Source organism: Heterocephalus glaber, unplaced genomic scaffold (genome assembly GCF_053883595.1).
Source record: "Heterocephalus glaber isolate CG9 unplaced genomic scaffold, H.glaber_assembly_v1.0 deba00001451, whole genome shotgun sequence".
Lineage (NCBI taxonomy): Eukaryota > Metazoa > Chordata > Mammalia > Rodentia > Bathyergidae > Heterocephalus > Heterocephalus glaber.
Window position 1 is genome coordinate 4483730 of NW_028258301.1, and position 27016 is coordinate 4510745.

At 34.2% G+C, this 27016-nt stretch overlaps 1 protein-coding gene across 8 annotated transcripts in view; it reads left to right on the top strand.

The window, feature by feature from the left end:
* The window catches only part of Spata6 (spermatogenesis associated 6), a 140645-nt gene that overhangs the window by 79708 nt on the left and 33921 nt on the right, over positions 1-27016 (top strand). For 5 of the 8 annotated variants that reach the window (XM_087214862.1, XM_004869295.4, XM_087214865.1 and 2 more), the window contains 2 exons: positions 1556-1740; positions 8042-8141. In XM_087214862.1, the coding sequence (XP_087070988.1) occupies positions 1556-1740; positions 8042-8141 (285 nt within the window). The remainder of the gene's footprint in view (positions 1-1555; positions 1741-8041; positions 8142-27016) is intronic. The other 3 variants (XM_087214864.1, XM_013067272.3, XM_087214867.1) reach the window with 1 other exon arrangement.

Below are 27016 nucleotides of genomic sequence, written 5' to 3' on the forward strand. Positions count from 1 at the left end.
GTCACTAAAGAATGGTATCAGTAAAATTAGAAACTGATTTTAGTTATCCATATCTATTTCTCTTCCTTTCAGAATTATACTCTCTTCTTGCCATCCTGTAAGTTTTACATGTACACTTTTCATCTTTGTTGTTATCATTCTGGTTCAACCCAGAATCCTTTTAACAATTTTTGGTTTGGTGTTTTTTTTTTTTTGGTACTGTGGATCGAACTCGGGTCCTTGCACTCGCCCGGCAGGCAGCGAAACCACTGAGCTAAAGCCCCGGCCCCCCAGCATCCTTTTTCCAGGTTTTGTTATAATAATTATCTAGCTGATCTACCTGCTTCTGCCTTTGGTTTCTATACAGACTACTCTTGACATAGCAACCAAGGAGACCAAAAAAGCAAAAAAAGAAAAAAATGTATTTTTCTTTACTCAAAACAGAAACCTAAATTATTTTTTAAATTAATTTCACATGCATCATAGGGAATTTGTACCTGTACATGATATATCTTGATTCTTCTTTTTTTCCCTGTTCCCTTCCCCTCCCTTCAACTCTTCTTCCCCTCCTTATTTACAAATGCTTTGTTTCCATTTACCTTCTAGTCTCTTTTTTTTGGAAACCTAAATTATTAAAACCTGCCTTTTTTTAACCTTATTTATTACTGTTAAGTTCAGCTTATATTTCAGGCTCACTCTCTTTTCCTAACCCTCAAGAACTTTGCATTTATTTTTGTTTCTTTCTGGAATGCTCTTCCTATATATGTTGCCACGACTCAGGTCTTGTGGTTTTAGTATGATTATCAGGTCTTCACTAAGATGTTCTCTTCTTCACAAAGTCTCCACTGAAGATCTCTCATTCCATGCCTACCCTTCCTGTCCCAACCATTAGCACTTCTTATCCTCCTTCTTTCTTTACTTCTTCTCAGTGACGTACTTTGTACTTTACTCATTTACCTCAGTGCATGTGTATGTGTGTCTTAAATCTATTTATCCTTACTAGATACACATTTTACATTTTACATTTTACATATCCTTACTAAATACACATTTGGGGGAATATAAGTTCAACAAGAGCAGGGTTTTATTCATTTATCTTCCCTTATTTATTCATTTGTTCTTCCCTAGAACAAATAAAATAGTGAATGAATCCTAGACTAGAATTTCAATTAAGTTCTGTTTGACTTCATAGCTAAACTACGTTTATTAACATAAACTATGTTTATAACATAAATAAACTATGTTCATTTGGTTTATGTATATACTTTATTTTATATACACCCCTATGCCAATCTCACACCTACTCAAAGGCTTTTGAGTCAATAAAATTTGTAAACAAAATTAAATTCTGATGCATTTAATAAGTAAACTTATAAAGATAAGAATAACTATCTCCTGAAATTTATCTTCAAATATAGCTGTGGCATATACTTGATTTATTACTTTTCTAAAAGTTGTATGTATGTATGTATGTGTCAGCTGTGTGTGTATAATGTTACTGTAAACAGTTCTACTATGTTTTATACTACTATAAATTATGTTATATATGTGGATGTGATTATGTATTTTTAAACAGGTTATCAGAACACCCCATCGGAGAGACTCTGATGACTCGCTAGGAAGGTGTGAAGAGTACTTGAGCCCAAGGTCATGTAGCAAGCCCCAGCATTCAGCAAGGACCTTACTTGTCCATTCAGCACCCTCAACCATGCCGAAGCATTCTCCAAGCCCTGTGTTAAATAGAGCTTCTCTCAGGGAAAGGTAATGTGTAATCTCTATTTCTACAACTAGTCTTTTATTAGCATTAGAAGTGGAAGGCAGCAATTATCCATTGAAGTGATTATTTCATAAAAGTACAGTATAGTTCAATTTTGAAGCTTAATTTTTATTTAGAATATATTATATACTACATGGATATTTCTCCCTAGCCCAGTGCACTAGAAATGAGTTTATTAACCAGATAGGTTAATTATCTTTCTATAAACCTAATTAATTAATGTAGTTATTAACAGTGAAAACTAGAGTATGTGACAGTTTTAGTAGATTCATAGGTATTTAATATTATAGGTATGCTTTAAGTAAAGAAATCAGTAATGGCAAACCTTTTGAAGACAAGTGCCCAAACTGCAAATCAAAACCCACTTATTCATCACAAAATGCCAGCATTGCAATTAAATCTGAATACTGAGGTTTTAATTTAGAAAAAACCTCATACATTAACATCTTTTGTTTTAAAAGAAAAATAAATAACACATGCCATAGGTTCACCAGCACCAGGCTAGATCATATTTTTCAGCTAGTCATAGTGATGAGTTATGCATTTCTAGTAGTGATATCTATTTTTCTCAAGTAACTTTTCTCTGACTCCCCCAAGAGAATCTTTATCATGTAAAAATTACATGTAAAAATTAAAATGTTGTGATGACCAGTTACTTGTTATAATTTAAATATGAAAAAAATAATTTCTCTTCCTATATTAAAAACATCAAAGTAAGAAATTCCTGGTTTCACCGCCTGCTGTGCAAGCGCAAGGACCCGAGTTCAATCCCCAGTACCAAAAAAAAAAAAGAAATTCCTTGCCTCTGTCACAAATGTTAACATAAAAATCAATGTTTTGTCATAAACTATAATAAACCTTGATTATTGTAAAACTTATGGAAATTTGAGACGCTAAGATACAACTTGAAAGTCAGTCTAGCTTAGCAGATGTTATAAAAATGCCAAAGTAGTCACTAAATTCCTAAAGCATCTTAGGGGCATCAGGCATAATTAACAAAGATTTGATTAACCATAAAAAATATACTAAATGTTCAGCACAAAACTGATGACTCAAATTAGAGTCAGTTTGGCTTCTACATTAGACACTGTGTAATGAACAGAAAAATTTTCTTCCTCATTAGCTTTGTAAGTATTCAACATGGATGCATAGGAAGCACATACTGAGATACAGAATTTTGATTAACTTTGCCTCTGGGCCATTAGAATCATGCGTGACTAAAGGGATCATGGACTCATTGGCATAGGTGGCACACAGGTGGGCACACACAGGTAAACACACACACAAACACATTAAAAATTCACAAGAAACTCTTGAAGAGGTTTTTCTGTTAAAGTCTGATAGCTTGTGTCTCAGTATCAGGGAACTTCCCTTGATTTACATGGCTGTTTAAATGTTCAGACACACATGGGTGCCCCTTTCTGTTTACCTACTTTTATATTCTCTTATAATTTTGTTGGTTAGCATCATACTAAATGGTCAAAAACTGAAAACTTTCACGCTAAAATCAGGAACAAGACAAGGATGTGCCCATCACCACTCCTGTTCAATATAGTTCTGGAAACATTAGCCACAGCAATTAGAAAAGACAAAGAAATAAAAGGAATAAAGATAGAAAAAGAAGAAGTTAAACTGTCATTATTTGCTGACAATATGATACTTTACATAGAAGACCCAAAAAACTCTACCAAAAGACTTCTAGACTTAACTGACAGATTCAGTAGAGTAGCTGGATACAAGGTCAACACTCAAAAAACAATTGCCTTCTTGTACACAAGTAACAGACTCACTGAGAGAGAAATTAGGGAAACAATTCCTTTTACAATAGCATCCAAAAAAATGAAATATCTAGGAATTAATCTAACAAAGGAAGCAAAAGACCTCTACATTGAAAACTACAGCACTCTGAAAAAAGAGATCAAAGAGGATACAAGAAAATGGAAAGACATCCCTTGCTCCTGGGTAGGAAGAACCAATATAGTGAAAATGGCCATACTTCCAAAACTACTATATAGATTCAATGCAATGCCAATTGAAATTCCAACAATATACTTCACAGAACTAGAGAAAACGATCCAAAAATTCATTTGGAAGCAGAAGAGACCTAGAATAGCTAAAGCAATTCTAAGCAACAGAGACATGGCTGGGGGTATCACAATCCCCAACTTGAAACTATACTACAAAGCTACTGTGATAAAAACAGCATGGTACTGGCAAAGGAACAGACCTGAGGATCAGTGGAATAGATTAGAAGATGCAGAAACAACTCCAGACATGCTCAGCCTCCTCATCTTTGACAAAGGAGCCAACCACCCTCATTGGAGGAAATATAACCTATTTAATAAATGGTGTTGGAAAAACTGGATTTCAACCTGCCAAAGATTAAAACTAGACCCATACCTATCACCATGCACTAAACTAAGATCAAAGTGGATTAAAGATCTAAATATTAAGACAGAAACACTAAACTCGCTGGAAGATAAGTTAGGTAGAACTCTCAAGACATTGGCATAGGAAAAGACTTCATAAGCAAAACCTTAGCATCACGGGAACTAGCAGAAAGAATCAACAACTGGGATCTCATCTTATTAAAAAGCTTCTGCACTGCAAAAGAAACCACCAACAGAACTAATAGACAACCCACAATATGGGAAAAAAAATTTAGCAGCTGTACCTCAGACAAAGGATTACTATCTAGACTATATAAAGAATTGAAAAAATCAGACCCCCCAAATTCAAAGACCTAATTCAAAAATGGGCATCTGAAATGAACAGACATTTCTCAGACAAGGAAGTAAAAGCAGCAAACAAATATATGAAAAAATGTTTAACATCACTCGTCCTTCGAGAGATGCAGATGAAAACAGCCCTGAGATTCCACTTCACCCCAGAAAGAATGGCTGTTATCAAGAAATCAACCAATAACAAATGCTGGCGGGGGTGTGGGGAGAAAGGAACCCTTCTCCATTCCTGGTGGGAGTGCAGACTGGTGCAATCACTGTGGAAGTCAGTATGGAGATACCTCAAAGAACTAGGACTAGAGACCCCATTTGACCCAGCTATTCCCCTGCTGGGTATCTTCCCAAAAGAATTAAAAGAATCATACCACAGTGATATATGTGCACCCATGTTCATAGCGGCACAGTTTGTAATAGCTAAAGCTTGGAAGCAGCCCAAGTCTCCATCAACTGCAAACTAGATAAAGAAAATGTGGTTTTTTTTAAATAAAATGTAGTACTATTCAGCCATAAAGAATGAAAAACTAGAGTCATTTGTAGCTAAACGGATGTATATCGAGGCCATACTCTTAAGTGAAATGAATAGGACACACATGTGTAAATACCAAATAGTTTCTCTAGTATGAGAAACTGATAGTGTAAACAAGGGTTAGAATGATTAAAATGAATAATTGATAATTTGAAATAGGAAAAAAGGTCCAAAGATGAAGGAGTGAAGGGAGGGGAAGGGGAAAGGAAAAGAGGGAAAGGAAAAACTATGAGAAAAGAAAAAAAAATGGAATGAAATCTATGTAAATTGGGAAGGGCGGATGGGGTGGAGGGAGCACAGGTAATGGGGAAAAAATAAGAACCAAGATATATCATGTACAGGTACAAGCACCCAATGAAAAATGTAAACGAATTGTATAGCTAAAATGTACCAATAAAAGAACAAACAAATAAATAAATAAATAAATAAATAAATAAAAATAATTTTGTTGGTTAGGTTCGTTGCCATATCTGCAGCTTTTCCCGAATCATTTTGCCTATATTTTTATATGCTTTAATAAATATTGTTTTATTTTTCTACTTTTTCATCTTTACAATGCTCTGTGAATCTGCCACAGCAGTACAGTATCAGTGTTAGTGCTGTATTACTTTATCCACATATACAAGTTTGTTCTAGCTTTTGACTCCTATTCTTTCCAGGTTGATAAATTCTTCATTGAGGCTATATTCAAACATTCTTGATCAAGGAAAAAGCCAGCTGTCCCTTTCCTCATATTATAGTGGAGGGGATAATGGAGTGAATAACAGCACTGACATTTTATTTTCATGTCAGATATGAAATATCATTAAGTTGTTTGCTAAAATGAAATAATTGTTTTTATATTAAAAATTACTTATTTTGCCTGTAACTTTGGGAAGGTTAAATACTTTTAAAATAAAGGAGTATAATGGTAACTTAAGCTCATCTAAATTAATTAAAATTTTATCGGTGTATTCTCTAGGATGACAGGCATGATTAAATTGTTTACTTTCACTGTGGTAGAAGCACCCTATTTTGAGTATATTTAAAAAAAAATCTAATTTAGTCTATAAAGGAAAATAAAATGCCTTTAAGACTTATTGCTAGGAATATAAACATTTACGCTTTTCAGTACTCAGTACCCCATCTCTAAATATAAGACATTTTTCTGATCTGATTTTTTTAGATCACTGAGCAGTATACTTGCAGAGTATTTATGCAACCCATTGAACTCAATAAACAGTTTAAGCTGATGTAAACTTAGATTGTACTTCACAGGGAAAATTGGAAAATTGTCCTGGAAGCTGTATGACAGAACATACAGCTACAGAAGTTTATCTGAATAAAATATTCATTGAAATTAAATATTTCCTCTGAGTACAGCACAATACTGGCTCCTTAGGTCTATGAATAAACAGATTTTTAAAAACTTTTATCAGTGGCTTTAAGCAAATTGTTATTATTTTTGAGGCAGGTTCTTGCTATATATATAGTTCAGGCTGGCCTTGAACTCACTATGTAGCCCAGACTGTCCTCAACATCATAGTGATCCTCCTCCCCCAGCCTTCCAAGTGCTTGGAATACAAGAGTGCACCACCATGCCTGGCTAGCAAATTAATTTTTTGTTATAGTGAAGATGCTTTCTGCTTTGAGTTCATTTTTTAAAAATACCACCAGCCAGGGGTGGTGGTGCATACCAATATCCTAGCACTCAGGAGGCTGAGGCAGTAGGATCATTGTGGGTTCAAGGCCAGTCTGGGCTTCATAATGAGTTCAAAGCAACCCCAGATTACATAGCAAGACCCTGTCTCAACAACAAAACAAAGCAAAAAACTCCAACAAAGGTAGCACACCAATAAATGGTTTTAATTTTGATTGTGTTTCAGAAGTTCTTCTCTTCTCAAATCATAAATATAATACATATTATGATTTAAAATTCATATTAGACTTTATAACTATAACTAATATTAGACTTAAAAGTATTCTCATATCAAGTTAACAAGAGCTGATATTCTTTTGAATCATGCTTAAAGTTGCGATTCTTATAAAAGGAGTTAAGATTGATAGGCACGCATTGCTTGTACCCTGCACAGACTAGTGGGTCCCCTTGCAGTATCACTGAAGAGATTTACTGGAGATTTATTCTGCTGAATAATTTATACATTGTAAAACAATATAGCATTATAACTTTGTGAGAACAGAGAAAAAGGAAAGATTTAAGTAACATTAACTTTTCCCTATTTTTTTCTAAAAGAATTATCAATAACACTTCTTATGGGTGAAATGTAATTAGATCTGGAAATTTTCATTATTACTTATGTAAAACAGAATAACTCTAATTATACTAATGCCTGTTTTAATTTAGAAAGAGCAGTTGTATTGTGAGATCTTTAAGTTCAACCTGCAGATTCTAATAAAAATCATATTTTTCTCAGCTACATTTCATTTTCACATACAGTTCTCTGATAGGAAAGACTAGACAGATGTTGTCATCTGTATTGAGAAGTAACCACTATGTTCTCTATATTCTAAAAGTATAGGAAAATAATATGACTCTAATATTATACACATTTTATTCCACTTCATAAAATTAGGACTTTTTTAATAAGGGAAAAAATTTTTCATATAGTTTAAGGAAATTTGGTTGTTAGAGAATAAAAACAAATTTTAAAGATATTGTTCATAGAATTATTCTAACATGAAAATCTATATCATTATTAGAGATAAAACTAAAGAATTACATATGGAAATCATTCAAATGATCAGATATATAAGTACATATATAAGTCCCAAATGCATGTCCACTTAATTATTAAAATTGTTTATTGAACATACAGTGAAGACTTAACAGTATAGCTGAGAATCAGTATCTGACTTTATATCCTTTCCTTATCTTTTCTCAAAGGAAGAAAATATGTTATTTTATTCTTAGTTTATCATATAAGGATAAAAATTACTTTCTGTGTCTGGTATTTGAAAATTTGGAAAAATTTGTGTTTCTCGCCCTTTGTCTACAAGTTACTTTTGTTTTTATTACAGATTCCATTCTGATTGGTGTTCACCTTCAAACTGTGATGAGATCCATGACCGGGTAAAAAATGTCTTGAAATCACATCAGGCTCATCCAAGACATTTTTATGTTAGTTTCTAAAACTTTCTCTTGAAAGCTTTTTATTAATAGGCCAGGAAAACCATTTAAGATGCTTAAAGCTTGTAATATTTAGTCATTGGGAAGAATAAAGAATCCTCCACTCAAACGAAGTCAGTGTTTTGCTATAAAGAGCGTACCTCTCTTTCTGCCTGACCTGAATCATGTAAAATGTTTGCTATAAATCATCTGAACTAAAAACAGTGTTAGGAGTAATTATCTTATAAAGAGCCAGTAAATAGTGACTTCATTATAATTATTTCAGTCTTCAAAATATGGGAACTCTTGTGGTTAGTATAAAATAATTCTATTTGCTGCAAGTTGATTTGATTCAAAATGGTAGAATGGGGAAGGAAGGTGAGAAATACGGATTTTGAAGAAACTTCTCAGCTGATTTACATGTTAATTAAATATTCAAAAGAGGAAAAGAGCAGATCGGGTTTATCAGGTTTAATATTAGAGAACATCAATTCTAGTACATTTTCTAAGATAGTAAAAAAAACATTTATTTACATGTATGACTGCTGGGAAATAAGAATAGTATACTCTTTTTTTGTATTTGATTTATTGTTTCACTCAATAGTTTAAAAAACATTTTCATCACTGTCCTACTGGGCTCTGAATTTTGTCCTGGAGATATAAATGAATTATGTGAACTTGGAACTAGTTTTTATAATTTTAAATTCCTATATGCAAACTACTTTTCAAATTAAACTTGCTTTCAAAATATAACATATATATAGAAAATACATAAATTACAAGTAATATCTTGATGAATTATAATAAAATCAGTAAGATGGCTGGTTAGCTCAATTGGTCAGAGCATGGTGCTAATAATAAAATCAACAAACTCATGTAAACTATCAGATCGAGAAACACAACATTATCAGCCTTGCAGAAGCCCTTGTCTTCTGCTTGCCTCTATCACTCTCAGGGTAAACATCACCCAAGTGTTCATGAAACATTATCAATCTTCTACTATGGCAAGATTAGCATTACATGTTTTTAACTTTGTATAAACTACATACTACAGTGTCTACTCCCATTGTTCCTACTTTGTTTTCACAATTTAGACATTTTTGTAATTCATCTTGTTTTTTGTTGTTAGATTGTTTTGGGTTTGGATTATTACAGAGTTGCTACGAGAGTTTATACATATGAGTGACATTGTGCATGTCTATTTATGTATCTACTAGTGGAATTATTCAGAGTATTGTACATTCAGCTTTAGTGTATTCTCCCATCCAAGAACTAACCAGGCCCAACTTGCTTAGCTTCCGAGATCAGACGAGATCAGGTGCATTCAGGGTGGTACGGCCGTAGACGGTAGTGGATTCTATCAAAGAATATTCCATATTATTTTAACAGTTTACACTCCCAACACTAGTGTGAGAACTTCATTTGTTATACTTCCTCACTAGTACTTCATGGTGTGTGTATGTGCATGTGTGAGTATGCACATATATGTGTATGTTTTCATTTTGATATTTTGAAACGTTTAAAGTAATTTATGATATAGTGGTTTTAACTTACCATTTCCTAATAATAAATGAATATGTTTACTTGTGACTTACATTTTTTTCTTTTATGAACACCTGTTCAAGTCATTTGCCCTTTTTTCTACTAGGTGGTCTACCTTTTGTTTTTTGGTTAAAATTTCCATGGAAGTTCTTAGGTTTGAAATTTTCTTTTCCCATTATGGGCTTTGTTGTTTCAGTCACCTTCTTATTACTGGCACAAAATACTTAACATCCACAACTTAAAGGAGGAGAGGTTTAATTAGGTTCACAGTTCAGAAGTTTCAGTCTGTGTTCTTAGGCTTGAACACAGAAAGGGCATGGTGGAAGGGCATAAGAACAAAGGCTGCTTCAGTCATGTGCCAGGAAGCAGAGGGAGAATGGAGGAGCCAGGAAGGGAAAGCACCCTTCCAAGTTATGCCTCCAAAGACCTACCTCTTGTGACCAGACACCCAACTCCTAACAGCAGTCAGCTGTGTCACCCTTATAATTCAACTTTCCAAAAGCCCTATCCATGAGTACATGAGACCTTTGGGGGAGAGTCCCATCCAAGCTGGCCCATTGGCTTTTTCACTCCCTCGATAATAACTTTGATGAGAGGTAGTTCTGAGTTCTAATGAACACATCCCTTTTATATTCATTTTTTTCTTTTTAGTGAGGATTTTTATAATTTTTGTCTATTTCTAGACTTTGTCCTATTTTTTTCTAAAGGCTTTTTGTTTTCTTTTACACTTAAATATGTGATCTATTTGGGAATTTTTTTTTCCTGTATAGTTATAGCTAGGTATCAAGTTTCAAGAAAAATTTGTCTCATGATTATAGAATTGTCTATTTTTATTTCTAGTTCTTTTATCTTTATGTGATATATTTTGAAGCTATTTAATTGGTTGGCTACAGATTTCAGGCCATATTTTGGACTTTTTACCATAAAATGTTCTTTCTCTAAAAATATTTCTGTTTCACAGTATTTCTGTCTGATATTAGGATAGCTAGAGCAGTTTTCTTTTAGCAGGTACGTTTACGGTGTATATTTATATATTCTTTGCTTTGTATCACTGTATTTAAAGTGGATATCGTGTAGGTAGTATATGAGTTCTCCTTTTAAGAATTAAAATCTAGTATTTTTGTGGCTTCCCTTTAGATGAACAGAGTTTAAATAATTCATTTTCCTTCTTATTAGCTTAAGCACATTTTAACGAGTGTATTGTTATTGTTTTTTATTGAGTTCAACATGCGTATGAAATTATTTCTTTGTTTGCTTCTCTAATGATACTGAGATATGAAAAGATTTTATATACTTTTAACTTACCTCTATTTTGCATATTTTTAAATTTTACTTCTACATGTATAAAACACAAGAAGTTATCTTTGCTCATACAGTAACAATTAGTTATTTAAATTCCATGTTTACCTTATTCTTCATTCTTTCTTGCAATTCTCTGTTTTCTTCTGGAATCTGGTCATTTTTGTTTTTCCTGAAGAAATCTCTTTACTACCTCATTTCTTGTCAGTTTTGTGGTTAGGAATTTTGGTTTTGTTTTGCTTTTCTCTATGTAGAATGATTTTATTGGATACAGAATTTCTAATTAAAATTCTAAAATACCAATTTCATTGGTATTTTAAAGAAGCCTTTCAATTCTCCTCTGGCTTCTTTTTTTATTATTAGTTTTATTGGTGCATTTTAGGTATACAATATAATGACATTCATCATTAGAAATCTGCACCTCTACATAATCTCTCTTGGTTCTTATTTTTTCCCCATTCCCCTGCTCTCCCTTCAACCCCTCCACCCCTCCCTATTTACAAAGACTTTGCTTCCAGTTTTTCATTTTTTCATATTTACTCCATTCCCTTCGTGCTTTTTCCCTACCCCTCCCACTTCCTGTTCCCCTTTGCCCCTTTTCTTCCTATTTCACATTATCTATTATACCTTTTGTGTCTGTTAAAAAGTTAATTATTCTGAGTTCAATCCACGGCACCAACAAAAAAGTTAATTATTAATTCCTCTTAAGCACTATACCCCCACCTTATTAGATTTAAGATTTGCTTTTTTGTGCTTAGTAATTTTAATATGATATTGTTAGATGTGGTTTTCTTGAATTAATTCTGTTAAATTTGGAGAACTTCAGAAAACCCTAAGCCATTCTATTCTTCAACTTGCTTTTTTACCAGTATCTTTTTGTTCTTATTTTGGAGCTCTAAATTATACATATATAAGATCTTTAGAGTATGTCTCATGTGTATCTTATGCTTATATTTATCTCCATTTTCTTTTCTCTCAAGTTTGGACATTTTCTCTTAAATGTTTCTCTAGTTTGCTAATCCTATTGTCTATATTTCCATTTATTAAAACTATTTGAAATGGACCAGCTCCTTGAGAGTTATAAACTACTATAACAAACTCAAGAAGAGATAATCTCAATGTTATATTTAAGAAATTGCTTTTATAGTTAGAATCTTAAAAAAAAAAAAAAAGAAGATAGAAAATTCTAACCCAGATGATTACTCTGATGAATTCTGCCAAAGCTCAAAGGAAAACATTACCAGTCTTGCACATCCCTGAAAATAGGAGAACTCCCAAGTCATTTTCTTTGGGCAATGTATATGCTGATGTTAAAGCTAGATGGCTATTTACAAAGGAAACTGCAGATCAACATGTCTCATAAACATATACACAAATATCCTTGAAAACGTATTAGAAAATCAAACCTCATAATATTCAAAAATAAAAACACATTATAATCAAAAGGACTCTTTCCAAAAATTCAATTTCATCCTATTAACAGATTAAATAAGAAAAAGCAGTTTCTTCTCTATGTAGTTTCAATAGCCCAGAAAAAGCATCCAACAAAATTCTACTCTATTCATGATAAATATTCTTAGTGAAGTGGAATGGAACTTCTTTAGAGCATTTATAAAACCTAAAGCTAACATTATATTTAATACATAATTAAAAGAATGAGCTTTTAATTGACACAGCAACACGATTCTTAAATTAAGCTTCATAAATGAAAGATCCAGATTCCCAAAGTTGTGTTTTAATTTTATTTTTACAGTGGTTTTATGAGTTTATATTCTCACCAGTATGTAGATAGATTCCTCACACACACACACACACACACACACACACACACAAAAAAAAAAAAAAAAAAAACCTTGCCAGCATTTGTTGTTTTTTGAGTTCTTGATGATAGCCATCTTTCTGGAGTAAGATGAAATCTCAGGGTTGTCTTAATTTGAATTTCTCAAATGGCCAGAGATGTCAAATTTTTTATGTATTACTACAATTTGTACTTGATCTTTTGAGAAGTGTCTATTCATTTCAATTGCTCATGTTTGGATTGGGTATTTTATTTTGGAGCATCTAATTTTTTTGAGATCTGTATATATTCTAAGGCCAGGAATTTAGCTCAGTGGTTCCTCCGCCTGCCTCGCAAGCACAAGGACCGGAGTTCGATCCCCATGTACCAAAAAAAAGGAGATCTTTATATATTCTAGATATTTATTCTCTCTCCAAGGAGCAGGGGGCAAAAAAGTTTGCCACTTTGTAGGTTGTCTCTGAACTCTGTTAGTTGTTTCCTTTGTTGTGCAGAAGCTTTTTAATTTGGTATAATACCATTTGTTGATTTGTTATATTATTTCTTGTGCCATTGGGATACTGTTCAGAAAGTCCTTGTTTATGACTGTGTCTTCGAGTATATTACCTATTTTATCTTCTAGTAGATTGGCTGTATGTTTTAATAATTAGATTCTTCATTTTGATTTTAGTTTACTACATGTTGAAAGATGTGGGTTTAGACTGAGTCTTCTGCATGTGGATAGCCAGTTTTCCTAATGACATTTGTTAAAGAGGCTTTCTTTCAACATATGTGTTTGACCCCTTTGTCAAAGATCAGATGGCTGAATGTGCCTGGGGTTGTTCCTACATCCTCTATTCTGTTCTGTTCAACCACATGTCTGTCTTTGTGGCAGTACCATGACGTTTTTCTTTTAATCACTCTAGCTTTGTAATAGAACTTGAAATCCAGGATTGTAATGCTTCTTACTTTGCTCTTATTGCCCAGGATTGCTTTTGCAATTCTGAGTCTCTTCTGGTTCCATATAAACTGGTTCCATTTTAAATTTTTAGGATGGGTTGTGAGGAATGCCTTGGTATTTTGATTGAGATTGCATTAAATCTATATATCAGCTTTGGAAGTATGGGCATTTTTACAATATTGGTTCTACTTATCCAGGAAGAAGGGATATCTTTGATAGGGAAAAGTTTTAAAGTAAGTTTAGTAGATTAGCTATTAAAGTGGTTGTAAAAGCAAAATAGGTAGTATATCCTTGAAAAGCTTGCCTTAGCCTGTTGCTTTTGTTGTTTAAGGTGAAGATTATATAGCTCCTTTGATCTGTAACTCCACTATAGATAACATCCTAGCTCTGAAGAACAAAGTGGGAATCCTTGAACAAACTTGTGGTGTATGTGCCTTAACTGTCGTGTGTTTAGGACTGTAATCAGTGACAGAAACCACCTGTGTCTAACCATTAAACAGGAATTGGAACTTTATTTACTTAACAAAGACCACTAGGGATGAGATAATGACTGACAAAAGTATAAAAGGTGATGGACAAAGAACGCAGGGCGGGGACTCTGACCAGACCAGTTTCTGGCATCAGGGTTTGCTAGCAAGTAAAGACCTTTGTTATTTGACCCGAATTCTGTGTCTCTGTGCATTTCTTTCCATGATTCCAGAACATCTTTCCATTTTGTGATGTCATCTTCAATCTCCTTTTTCACAGTACTATAGGGTTTGTTTTTTTTTCACTAGGGATCGAACTTGGCACCTTGTGCTTGCAAGGCAGGTGGTGGCACCACTGAGCTAAATCCCTGGCCTTAGAGTTTTTTAATAGACTTTTTTTTACTTCCTTTTTAGATTAATTCCTGAGTATTTAATTTTCTGGAAACTAGTATGAATGGGACTACTTTCCTAATTAATTTCTCAGTGGGTTTATTACTGGTGTACAGAAACACTATTTATTTTGTATGTTGATTTTCTTTGCTGCTATCTTGCTGAATTTGTTTCTTAGTTCTTGGAGTCTTTTCATGGAATTTTTAGAGTCTTCTGTGGAAAGGATCATGTCACCTGTGAATACGGATAGTTTGATTTCTTCCTTTCCTGTATGAACCCTTTTTCATTTATTTATCTTGCCTGACTTGTCTAGCTAAACTTTGCATGCTATATTGTATAAGTGGTGGTAGTGGACATCATTTTCTTGTTCTTGATTATAGAGAGAAAGCTTTCAGTTTTTCCTCATTTTATATGCTGGTAATAGGTTTGTCATAAATGGCTTTTATCAGATTGAGATAAGGTCCTTCTATACCTATTTTCTTCAGGGTTCTTTTCATAAATCAATGTTGAATTTTGTCAAAGGCTTTTTCTGCACTGTTATCATGTGATTGTTGACCTTGCTTTTATTTATATGATGTATTACATTTATTGATTTGCATATGTTGAACCATCCTAGTATTCCTAGGATGAAGGCTACTTGGTTATGATATATAGTGTTTTTTCTGTTTTTTGTTTTTTGTTTTGTACCAGGGATCAAACTGAGGACTTTGCGCTTTTGAGGGAGGTGCAGTGCCACTGAGCTAAATCCCTGGCCCCGATATATGGTGTTTTTAATTATTTGTTGTATTGTCTTTGCCAGTATTTTGTTGAGGATCTTACATGTAATATTTATTAAAGAAATCAGCCTGTAGTTTTCTTCTTTGTTGAGTCCTTGTCTGGTTTTGAAATCAAAGCAATGCTAGTGTCCAGGAATGATTTTGACAAGACTCCTTTCCTTTGGATTTCATTAAAGAGTTTGAGGAGTATCAGTATTAGATCCTCCCTGAAGCTTTTTTTGGAATTTAGTATTGAATCCATCAGGTCCTGGCCTTTTCTTAATTGGTAGGTTTTTATTGCCTCAGTTTCATTGCTTGTTACTGGATTTGTAATTACATTGATTGATATGGGTCTTTTCTTGCCTTTTTTGTTTTTTTTTTTTTGGTAAGATTGACTAAGAGTTTTCCTATTTGATTAATTCTTTTGAAGAACCAGCTCCTCAATTCATTATTAGTAATTTTTTGTCTCAATTTCAATAATCTCTGCTCTGGTCTTTATAATTTTCTTCCTTGTAATAGCTTTGGACTTTGGATTGTTCTTGTTCTTTCTAGGGCCTTGAAATGCGTTAGTAGCTTATTTCTTTGGGGTCACTCCCATAAATGGAGAATAATAATGTTGTTCAACTTGGCTTACACGGGGCACTAATCTCAATATCTTCTGAGATCAACCTGAGTACAAACTCTTAAATTTAGTCATATTTTCTGGGTATATTTATTCATATGTTATTTAAAGAGAATTTTCACCTAGTATCTGCATGCTCTGTTCCTTACATAGCATAACACATTAGAGATATTTTCATGAAATCAAATTTTCTTGTCATAAGCAGTTTATGTAATCAGATGTAAAAAATAGTAAGTGAATATGAAGCCATAAAAGTGTATTAAAATATTTAATTAAGTATAAAAAAAAGAAATATAAGCAGGTATTGTCATTTGTCTTCCAAAGAAAAACTGAAATTGATTCATAGGAATAATAACTATTAATGTTAACTATAGGCTAGACCTTGAGTATGTATTATTTTATCCTTACAGTAATCTTATCAAATAAGCACTATTAAGAAGTTTTATTTTAACGATGCAGAAATGGAGGTTTAAAAAAGTTGAGTGGCTAAGTCATGTAAATAACTTTAGATGATTGTAGCTAAGTTTTAAATCCAGATTATATATACTTGGATCTTTTTTTTTTTTTTTTTTTTGGTACCAGGGATCGAACTCGGGACCTTGTACTTGTGAGGCAGGCAGCGGAAACACTGAGCTAAATCCCTGGGCCTAGATACTTGGATCTTAATCACCAATTTCTTCACAGATGAACAAAAAGTGTATCCTGATACATAAGCCTAGTGAGATGTCCAAACATATATGTGTAAAATACATAAACATAAGATCCATGGAAACATAGATGTTTAGAAACAAAAAAGAAAGCACCAAAAGGCACTCTTTCCCTTTAAGACAGGTCAGCCTTGAAGAATACTCATAGACAAAGGTATCTCATGTATAATTTTTTTTTTTTTGGTACCGGGGATCAAACTCAGGACCTTGCGCTTGCGAGGCAGGCACCGGAACCACTGAGCTAAATCCCCAGCCCCTGATATCTCATATATATATAAATATATATATATAAAACCACACCCAGAGTTTATATATATATTTAAAAATATATATAAATAAATATATAAATATAAATATATAAACTTTGGGTGTGGTTTTTATTTTACTTGATAATTTAAATACCAACCTCTTCTAGGACAGTGAAAAAGTCCTAGAATACTTTTATATTTCATTAAATATCTAATTAGTACAGAGAGTAAAACATTGTGTCAGAAGTGTCATGATAATTAAAAAGTGAAAAGAACCCATCTTGAATAAGATAATGGAAATCAATGATCAGGAAGTTTCTACTGAAAGTAAAACTCAAGAAAAAAAATAGCAAACATCAAACATTTTGATTTACACATTTATATAAGAAAATGAAAGTATTATAAAATTGGTTGACTTCAACAAAATTCCTTTTGCTATTACATCTAAATGGCAGGCTCTGGTATATTTTAGCAGAATTAAGAGAGTGCATGTGACTTAATATTACTGGCCTACCCTGACTAAAAATGTATATTTCTTTAATAAAACTCACTGTGAAAATTGTGAGAAGTATTCATTCAGTTAAAGCAAATGTTTTTATTGGGCCAAATCATAGAAGACCAAAGTCAAAAGTTTAGACTTTATTCTGAAATCCAGAAGTCTTGAAGTCAGATCCACTCAAAAGTTCAGGTAGAAATTGTATACTGAGACCTGTGAAGAAAATATGTAACTACACAGGAATCAGCTACTAGCTCTAATCAATTGTTTTGTAGAACATCAGGTACAGTGTTGCTAGATCTTCCAATTATTTTTAGAAGTATGTACCAGTTTTTATTTATTATTAATTAATTAATTAATTTTCTGAGACAGGGTTTCACTATGTAGTGCAGGCTGCCCTTGAACTCACTAGATGTCCCAGGCTGGCCTCAAACTTGTGGCATCCTCCTGCCTCAGCCTTTAGCGTACTGAGATTATAGGCGATGTGCACCACCAAGCCCACACCCAGCCATATAAATTTGTTATCAAGTAATTCAAAATAAAAACATACAACATTTTGTGGTCCAAACCAAATCACACACAACAGTTGCTAGTTGGAAACCCCTTCCTTTAGAAAGTAGAGAGTTACTCAGATGTTTAAGGTGTATCATTAGTGTTTTTCTTTAAGGAAATTTATTTGATAACATTAAGTAGTCAGTTGGCTTGGAGTAAGAGTAAGAATTTGAGATGAAATTTACCAAGATAATAAAATACAAGAATAAATCAGAAAGAGTACACGAGATATCTTGAGGCAGGTTAATCAGGTTAGTTGACATTCACTGAATTGCTATTATATGCCATACTCTACAGTAAGTACTGTTTTGTCCAGATTCTGCAACCAGTCTTTGCCAAGTTACTTGTTTCCTTACAGTTTTCTTACAAGTATTTATAAGGTTAGTGTATATAACTTTCTTGGAATGATAACCATGTAAAAATGTTTAATAAGCATTGTTCTTTAAGATACACTTATGTGTAGAAGTAGTAAAGTAGAAAAAATTTTTGTAAGCATCGAACAGGAGGATTTATGAAATTTATTACTTTCAGAGAAAATAACTTTTGTGTGTATTAACTCTGTTGTCTATGTATTTCTACTACATTATTAAAATTTGCTTCATATAATTTCTTTCTTTGCTGAGATTAATTTGCCATTTTTATTTTACAGAATTCTGGTAGCTATTCATAGCATTAATTTTTAGGCTTTCTCCCAATATGTATATTTATTTATAGTCCTAGATTTCCTTCTAAGCAGTGCATTGGCTATATCCCATAAATTTTATCGTTAGTTTTGCTACCATTTGGTTCAAAATATTTTGTCATTTCCATTTTAGGTTTTTCTTCTATCCTTAGGGTACTTAAAAGTATATCGCCAGGTTTCTACATCTTTAGGGAGAGGGATCATTTTTTTCTCTTTCTCCTTCTCCTTCTCCTCCTTCTCCTTCTCCTTCTCCTTCTCCTTCTTCCTCTTCCTCTTCCTCTTCCTCTTCCTCTCTTCATTACACTGTAGTTTAGGAATATACCCTTTGATTTTTCAGTTCTGAAATTTGTCAAGACTTCATTTGTGGCCTAGTTATTTTTGCTTTCACATGCACTTCAATAACAATATGCTTAGCATCTATGTTAATTTTGTTAATGCAGTTTGATTTTCTTTATCTTTACTTACATTTTTTGTGTTTGGCCTATAAGAAACAGAACAATGTTTTAAAACGTACTATTAAGATTTCTATATTTTAATTACCTTATTCCAAACATTTCACATGTGTATGTTTGCAGCTAAATGGGAAGCATACAAATGTGAATTTTATCTTTATTTCTAGTGTTTTTCTTGTTTTATTTTATTCCTAATTATTATTATAGGTAAAATAGCTTTAGTCAGTAAGTATTATAAGGAATATCTTTCATCCTTATACTTTTAACATTTCTGTTTATATTTAAAGGGAATTTTTAATACTTACTGAGTTTTTTATACCACATGGCAATTACTGCACTTAATTGTAGTATTTAGTCTATTCATATTTAATATATATACTGGTGTATTTGGAGTAAATCTACTGTTTCTATTTATACTGCTTGATTTATATCACTTGCCCCTTCTATTTTACATTAACTATTATTTTATTTTTCTACCATTAATATGCTAATGGTAGTGTCTAGACACTTATGATAGTGTCTATTTCAATTTTTTGCTGGTTACTTTAAATATAAAATATATTCTTACTAAGATTTAATATAAATGAACATGTTAATTTTATTTATCCTATTACACTGGGTTTTTGACATCTATACATTTAGTCATATTACATTACTGTATTTTGTGGAGGAATATTAATTTACATGTAACCACATCTTACTCTATTATGACTCTTCATTCACCCTTGCATCTCCAGTCCTCCTCTATAGTTAGGTATTTCTGTGATCATAAAACTTTTTAGCATTTTCTTCATCATGGATCTCCCCGAGATGAATGTGCCCAGGCCTGCTTGTTTTGTTTTTTTGGTCTGAAAATTTCTTTAATTTTTAGATCCTTCCCTGCTCATAGAATTCTAAGCTGGCAGTTGTTTTCTTTTCCCCTTCTATTATTTGCATAAAGAAGTTGATGGTTGGTCTTACTGTTGCTTCTTGGAGCATGTCATTTTAAACTTGTAAAATTGATAAGTGTAACTTAAATACAGAAGACTGTGTAACAGTCATATTGCTGGATGATTTTTCCTAAGGGAAACATTTTTAAACCACCACCCTATCAGGGTATAAAATCTAACCAGCTATCCCAGTAGTCCTTCACGTAACCCTTGAAATCCCAACCCACCTTCACCTATAAGAGTAATTCAGTAACCTAATTTTAATGGAAATTACTTTCTTACTTTTTAATGGTATTATCCCCAAGTGAGCAGTTCTGTTTGACTTTTTAAAATAAAATATACCCTTTAAGTGTCTGATAGTCCACCGCTTTCTTTACAACTATATTTTTCTTCTGCATTTTCATTATTTGAAAAAGCTGGATCTTTTGTCCTGCGGAATGTCCCATAAGATTTTGCTGATAGCATTTCTATGGTAAAAATGTGTTACATTGTCTGCAGTATTTCCTTTAAATTTGGAGTGGGATCTAAAGGCTAATCAAATTCATTTTTATTTCAAAAGTCATACTGTGTCTTCTGTCAGCCAGCATATGATATCTGATCTCTCCTCCCCTCTAGCCTCCTTGCAATTTCATTGCTAAAATACATTAAGCAGGCAAAAGCTCGACAAATGCAAACTTTTACCTTTCAATAAAAAGCTGTGTGGTATCATTGAAAGCTCTGTTATTGTGTTTTTCTTTTAAGACAAAAGATGTTAACGTATGAGTTGTTTTTTCTAAACTAAAACCTCAGTATTCAGGTTTAATTGCAGTGTTGGCACTTTGTGATAAATAAGTGGGTTTTGGGTTGCAGTTTGGGCACTTGGTCTCTAAAAGGTTCGCCATCCCTGGGTTAGATCATAAAAGATGTTGAAGTTCTTGTCCTATTCTCTCTTAGATCAGTTATTCTTGCAGAAGTTAATTGTTAAGTCATGAGGTCATAGATACCTTAGTACATTTTCGGTCTATTTAGGGAACATGTCTTGTCTGACATGCTCTAATTAAAGGCTGTTATTTTGTTGCTTCGTGGTCTTTTCTTCCTCTTATAACTTTTTATGAAATCTAACCCACTTATGATGATCTTTCTTTGTGAAATTGTTGTTTTCTGAATGTTTAGACAGAATATGATTTAGATTATCATTCATATCACAGCTCTTTGTGTTTTTATCACTTGTTCCAAAATATGCAGCCTAATGTCTACTACCTGGCTTTCTTTCACTTCCCATTTATATAGGATTTTTCTTGCCATTCCTTTTAGTTCCCTATTCAATTTGCATTCTGTTCCCAGGTGATTTATACTCAGTGTAAAGTTTTATTTTGAAAAGTGACTTCAGCATGTTAGTTTTATGAATTAATGGGTTCCAGGCAACTCCAGCTCCTTCAGAATTTACTGTAAGCCCTTTGTCCTCATCACTGTGGAAGTGCGAAGGCCTTTTCTGCTTGATGTTGTTCCCCTGAGTTTGTTTTATTGTTGTTGTTATTTCAAACTTGCCAGCTATCAGATGCTCCATTGTTTACTTTTTTTTTGTAACTACCAATGGCTTATTACCATCTTCTCATATTTGGGGGTTCATGGGGCTATCTTGGCACTTCAGTTTTTGTAGATATTTTCCATGATTTTTTTTGGCATTATCATTCTAGTTAGTTTTATATTTTTTACCTCAATATAATATACTTTAATCCTAAGTTATACAGCAAAATGAATGTTCACAAAGTGAACCCATACATGAATAGCATCTGGGTCAGAGAGGTTTGTTACTAAAACCCCCAAAATGCCTCTAAAACCTCTTGTCAGTCACTAGGCTTCCCACTAATCTAAAATATAACAAAATATAGCTTAGTTTTATGTGGTTTTAGATATTTAAAATAACATTATTTTATACCTGATTTGTTTCTCTGATCATTGTGTTTGTCACATGCACATTTCATTTTTACTGCTATATAATTGGAGTTAGCAAACTGTGCCCCACAGGTAAATTCTTGCCATTTGAATGTATATAGTTTTATTGGAACATGGATATGTTCGTTTAATCACATGTTGTCATTGACTAGAATATATTTACTCTCTGCCCCCTTAGAAGAGTTTGTTAACTCCTGCTTTATATTATTCCAAAAAATAGCATAATCAGTGTACTCTACTTTTAATTTTCAGTTAATACTAATAGTGCTGCTATAAAATTATTGTGTATGTCCTTTGGTGAACATATAAATGGGCTCTAGCTTGATATATACCTAAAAAATTGAATTGTTGCCTCATAAGGAATGTGTGCATTCATTCATCTGTAGAAGATAGTGCCAAAGTTTTTCAGAATGTTCCAGCATCAGCATTTGAGAGTTATTTTTAAAATCTCAGTCTATCCTCAATCAAATTCCTGATAAATCTGTTTTGCGCTTCTTTTTAGGATATTTACCCTCAGTTCAAAGTCCAAACTTCTCTTCTCAGTACCAAGAAACTGAGACGATTTCTGCCCTATCTGTCAGAGGCTTTAGGCTTATTTCTTTACATCTCCATAGTAAGAAGCTTCAGAAATTAGCCACATACTATCATGTACCACAGAATTATATTTCAGTCAGTGACAGCCTGCTTTATATGATGGTGGTCCCATAAGATTATATTGCCTAATGAAATCATAACCATCTATTTGTGGAAATATGGTATATGATGTTCTCACAATGATGAAATTGCCTAGAAACACATTCTTCAGAATGTATCCCATTATTAAGTGACAAGACTGCATTTGAGTCCTCTCTAGTCCTTATTTTTAATAATACTAGCTCTGCAAAATTACTTAGATTTCTGCAGGTTTTCTGTTCACCAGTATGGCCTCTATACCTGAGACCAATTTCTAGATGCACTCAGAAGTCAAATGTAAGCTGGGTATGGTGGTGCATCCCTCAGCACTCTGGGAGGCTGAGGCAGGAGGATCTCAAGCTTGAGCCCAGCCTGGACAACTTAGCAATTTAGTAAGACCTGCCTCAAAGACGGGGGGGGGGGGAGAGAGGGAGAGAGGGAGAGAGAGAGAGAGAAAGAGGGAGAGAGAGGGAGAAAGAGAGAGAAGGCTGGGGATGTAGCTCAGTATAAAGACTCTCTGTTCAATCTCCTGTACAAAAATAATATAAATAAATAAGTCCTCAGCATGTCTGTTACTTGCGAAAGGGTAAATGTCAATTCAGCACTCCTTTTCAGAGCTTTCAACTCACCTGCTTTGTTACCAAAGTCTTTCTTTGTGATGAATGTTTGTCTTTTAAGTACTATTATTGTATGGCAATTTTTAAAATTTTTTCACATTTTTAAATTAGTCTGTTAGCCCCAAACCTGGCCCAGCTTCAGGATTTATCAAATATTTTGACAAGATACTTTAGTACTTCCAGTCTTCAATTTTACCTCTAGCCTTTCATGATTCAGAAAAAATCCTAGTTCTCCATTCTCAGAAATCAGTCCTTGCCTCTGTGGACAGGAGCGGATTTTTTAACCCTGGCTAATTCAAATTGTCAAGTGCCTCTACTTTAAAGCCAGTTACAGTGTCAACACTCAAGTGTCAGTGCTATTGTAGGGCTTTATTTCTTGTGTTTTCAAGGGCATCACACTCCAGTAGATACTTTTAAATGTTAAGCACAATGAGGTAGGAAGATGTACTCTGGTTTTCAGATGTTTTGAGGTTGGCTTTATTCCATGCAGGCAGCTTCATAAGTCAAGAGATGTCATGATTCGGAAACTGGCTTTCTGTCTAAAGGCCTCACAAAATTTAAGATTTGTTGTTCTACCATCGTACAGCTATCAAAAGGTTTGCTGTTGTCTCTGGGTCCCCAAAATAACCCTAGTTCAAATAATAACCCTTGCTCGGAATCTTCACATGCTTCAAGGAAAAAGGGAAGTGCGGATTCTATGTCCACTTCTGACATTACTCCCTTCTGAAATTTTAGTATCTGTAATCTTCATTGTTTCTTTACCTTTATAATACATTTAAAACTGTAATTTATCAGGCTTTTCTAGTTTTCAGCAGGAGCATTGGTCTGCCATGAATTATTCCATGTAGTCCTCAAGTAATTTTTGATTTGTGCCTCATTATATTCTATTGCTGCCATGTATATGATAATAAATTTATCATCCCAAATTGGTAACCTTATATTTATGTAGATCAGAAGTTGACACAGGCATCACTGGGCTAAAGTCAGCATTGTCAGTAGGGTTGTGATCTCTTTATACCTTTTTCCATTTGCAAAGCCTGCAGCATTCCATCTCCCTTACTCTCAGTCAAAGTCACCCTCGGGCTGACTACAGCCATGAAAGTATCTCTGCTTTTAAAGAACCCATGCAGTTTAGATTGGCCTACTCAGATAATCCAAGGTAGTCTAGCCACTTCAAGATTCTCAACCTTAATCAAACCTGAAAAACCCTCTACTTTTGGGAATGAAAGCCTTGCACATCTTTGGAAGCTATTATTCTGCCAAGCACAATCTATACTAACACCTTCCTACAGTTCCCTTCTCGAAGTAGTTTTAGATTTTTTCTCTTTGTCTTTCATTTTGAGCAGTTTAATATTACACACTTAATTGTAACTTTTCTTTGTTTCTGTCTGGCATTTGTGATGTTTATGTTTGTTAAATTTGTAGTTTTTTCTTCAGTTTTAGAAAGTGTTTATTTATTATCTCTTACTTATTTGTGTCTGTTTTTCCAGAAATTTCAGACTATTGATTACCTTATATCTCTTGTTTAGTTTGCTTTTTATCACTGTAGCCAAATACCTGATGTAATCACAGTAAAAAGAGGAAACGTATATTTTTGTTCGCAGTTTTGTGGTTTCAATTCATGATTGGTTGGCCCATTGCTTTGAGGCTTGTGATGAGGCAAAACACCATGGAAGGGAACATGTGGTCAAATGAGCTGCTCACCTTATGGCAGGAAGGAAGCAAAGACAGAACAAGAAAACAACATCCCATCATCCCATGTGAGGGCACACACCAGGAACCTAAAACCTCCCTCCCACTGGGCCCCACTTGTTAAAGGTTTCCATACATTCCAACAGCACCACACTGATAACCAGTCCTTTAACACATGGGCCTTTGGCAGACGTTTCGGGTCCAAACTACAGCAATCTCTTATGCTCTTCTGTTCTCATTCCTGGATATTTTATGATGGGTGTGTTTTATATTATGAATATATTCCAATTCATTATTGATGGTTATAACTGAAACAGATTGACTTGTCATTGCCATGACTTTTTCTTTTTGTTGGGTTCTCCCCCTTTACATTTAATTTCTTGTCATGCCAGATGGGTTCATTCTGCTTTGCTTCCTGGGGTTGTGATCCTCAATGTCTGTTCCTAGGATATTGTGTAAAATTCTTTGGAATGCTGGTTTGGTATTCACAAAGTTCCTAAGGTGCTCTTTGTCATGAAAGTATCTTATTTCTCCATCCATTTTGAAAGATAGTTTTGCAGGGTACATCAATCTGGGTTGGAGGCTGTTTTCTTTTAGGGCTTGGAATATGTCACTCCAAGCTCTTCTTGCCTTGATGGTTTGTGTTGAGAAGTCTGCTGTGATTCTGATGGGCTTTCCTTTGTATGTGATTTGTTTCTTTTCTCTAACTGCTTGTAGAACTTTGTTCTTCTGTTGTGTTTCTGGAATCTTAACAATTATATGCCTATGTGTAGATTTTTTTTTATCAAGGCTATTTGGAATCCTATATACCTCCCTTATCTGTATGTCAAGCTCTTTTCCCCTGCTTGGGAAGTTTTCTGCCATTATTTCTGTGACAAGATTTTTTATGTCATCTGCACTTTCTCCTGTTTCTTCATTGACTCCAGTCAGTCTTATGTTATTCTTCTTTGCATCATCTAGCAGATGCTGGATTGATTTCTCATGTTCCTTTATAATTTGAAGCAATTTTTCTTTTCCTGGTTATTAATTACAATCTTATCTTCTATGTCTGAAATTCTGTCCTCACATTGGCTCATTCTGCTGTGTAGACTTTCAATGGAGATTTTCATCTCCTGGAAATCTATTTGCATCTGTTTTATGGATTCCATTCTTTTCCTATGCTGGGATTCCATCATGTTCCTGAGTTCCTCTCTAGATTTATTAATCATGTCTTGCACTAAGGGCACAATTTCTCCTGTTATCTGAGAAATTATTTCTGATTTCATTTTTTCCAGATCCCCTTTTGTTGCCAGTTCAGTGGGTCCAGGTGGTTGAGTATCAGAGTGTTCAATCTCATTTCCCTTTGGGGTTGCTTTAGGTGATCTGGGAGTCTGGTTTTGAGACTTCTTTACGTGTTTTCTCAATTCAACTGGGGTGGGGGCTGTTGGCGCCTGCACGGATTACCTCCTCTGAGCTGGGAGAGGTGTGACAGGGGCCGGGAGCAGTGGTAGGGATGGTGGCCCAAATGCCCTTTCCTGTGGGCTGGGAGCAGCAGGAGGGATGATGGCTGGGACGCCCCTTCCTCTGGTCCAGGAGCAGTGGGATGGCATGTCAGCAGCCCCTACCTCTGGGTCGGGAGTGGTAGGAGGGATGGTGGCCCAGAAGCCCCTTCCTCTGTGCCAGGAGTGGCAGAATAGAAGATGGCCCAAAAGCCCTATCCTCTGGGCTGGGAGCAGTGGGAGTGATGGCTGCTGGGAAGCCCCTTCCTCTGGGCTGGGAGCCGCGGGACTCAGTACTGTGGTCTGGTGGTCCGGTGTCCTCTGCTTCTTTGTAGTGTGGAACCAGGTGGCTGTACAGAGGAGCGGGAGTGGGGGTCCAGTGGATTGTTGTCTGGGCAGGGGCTGATTCTGCATCTTCCGCGTGACTTGGGACCTCGGTAGGGCGTGTGTAGACCTGCCTGTCTGCAGTGGGCTGATTCAGCATCTTCCGCGGGACTCCAGGACCATACATATTTATAGGACTGTGCATATTTCCCAGGGCTTTGTGCATAAAGGTCATCCTACACTTTCAATTCTGGCCAACTTGAGGTTCTATATAAGCAAGAAGTTAAAACTTA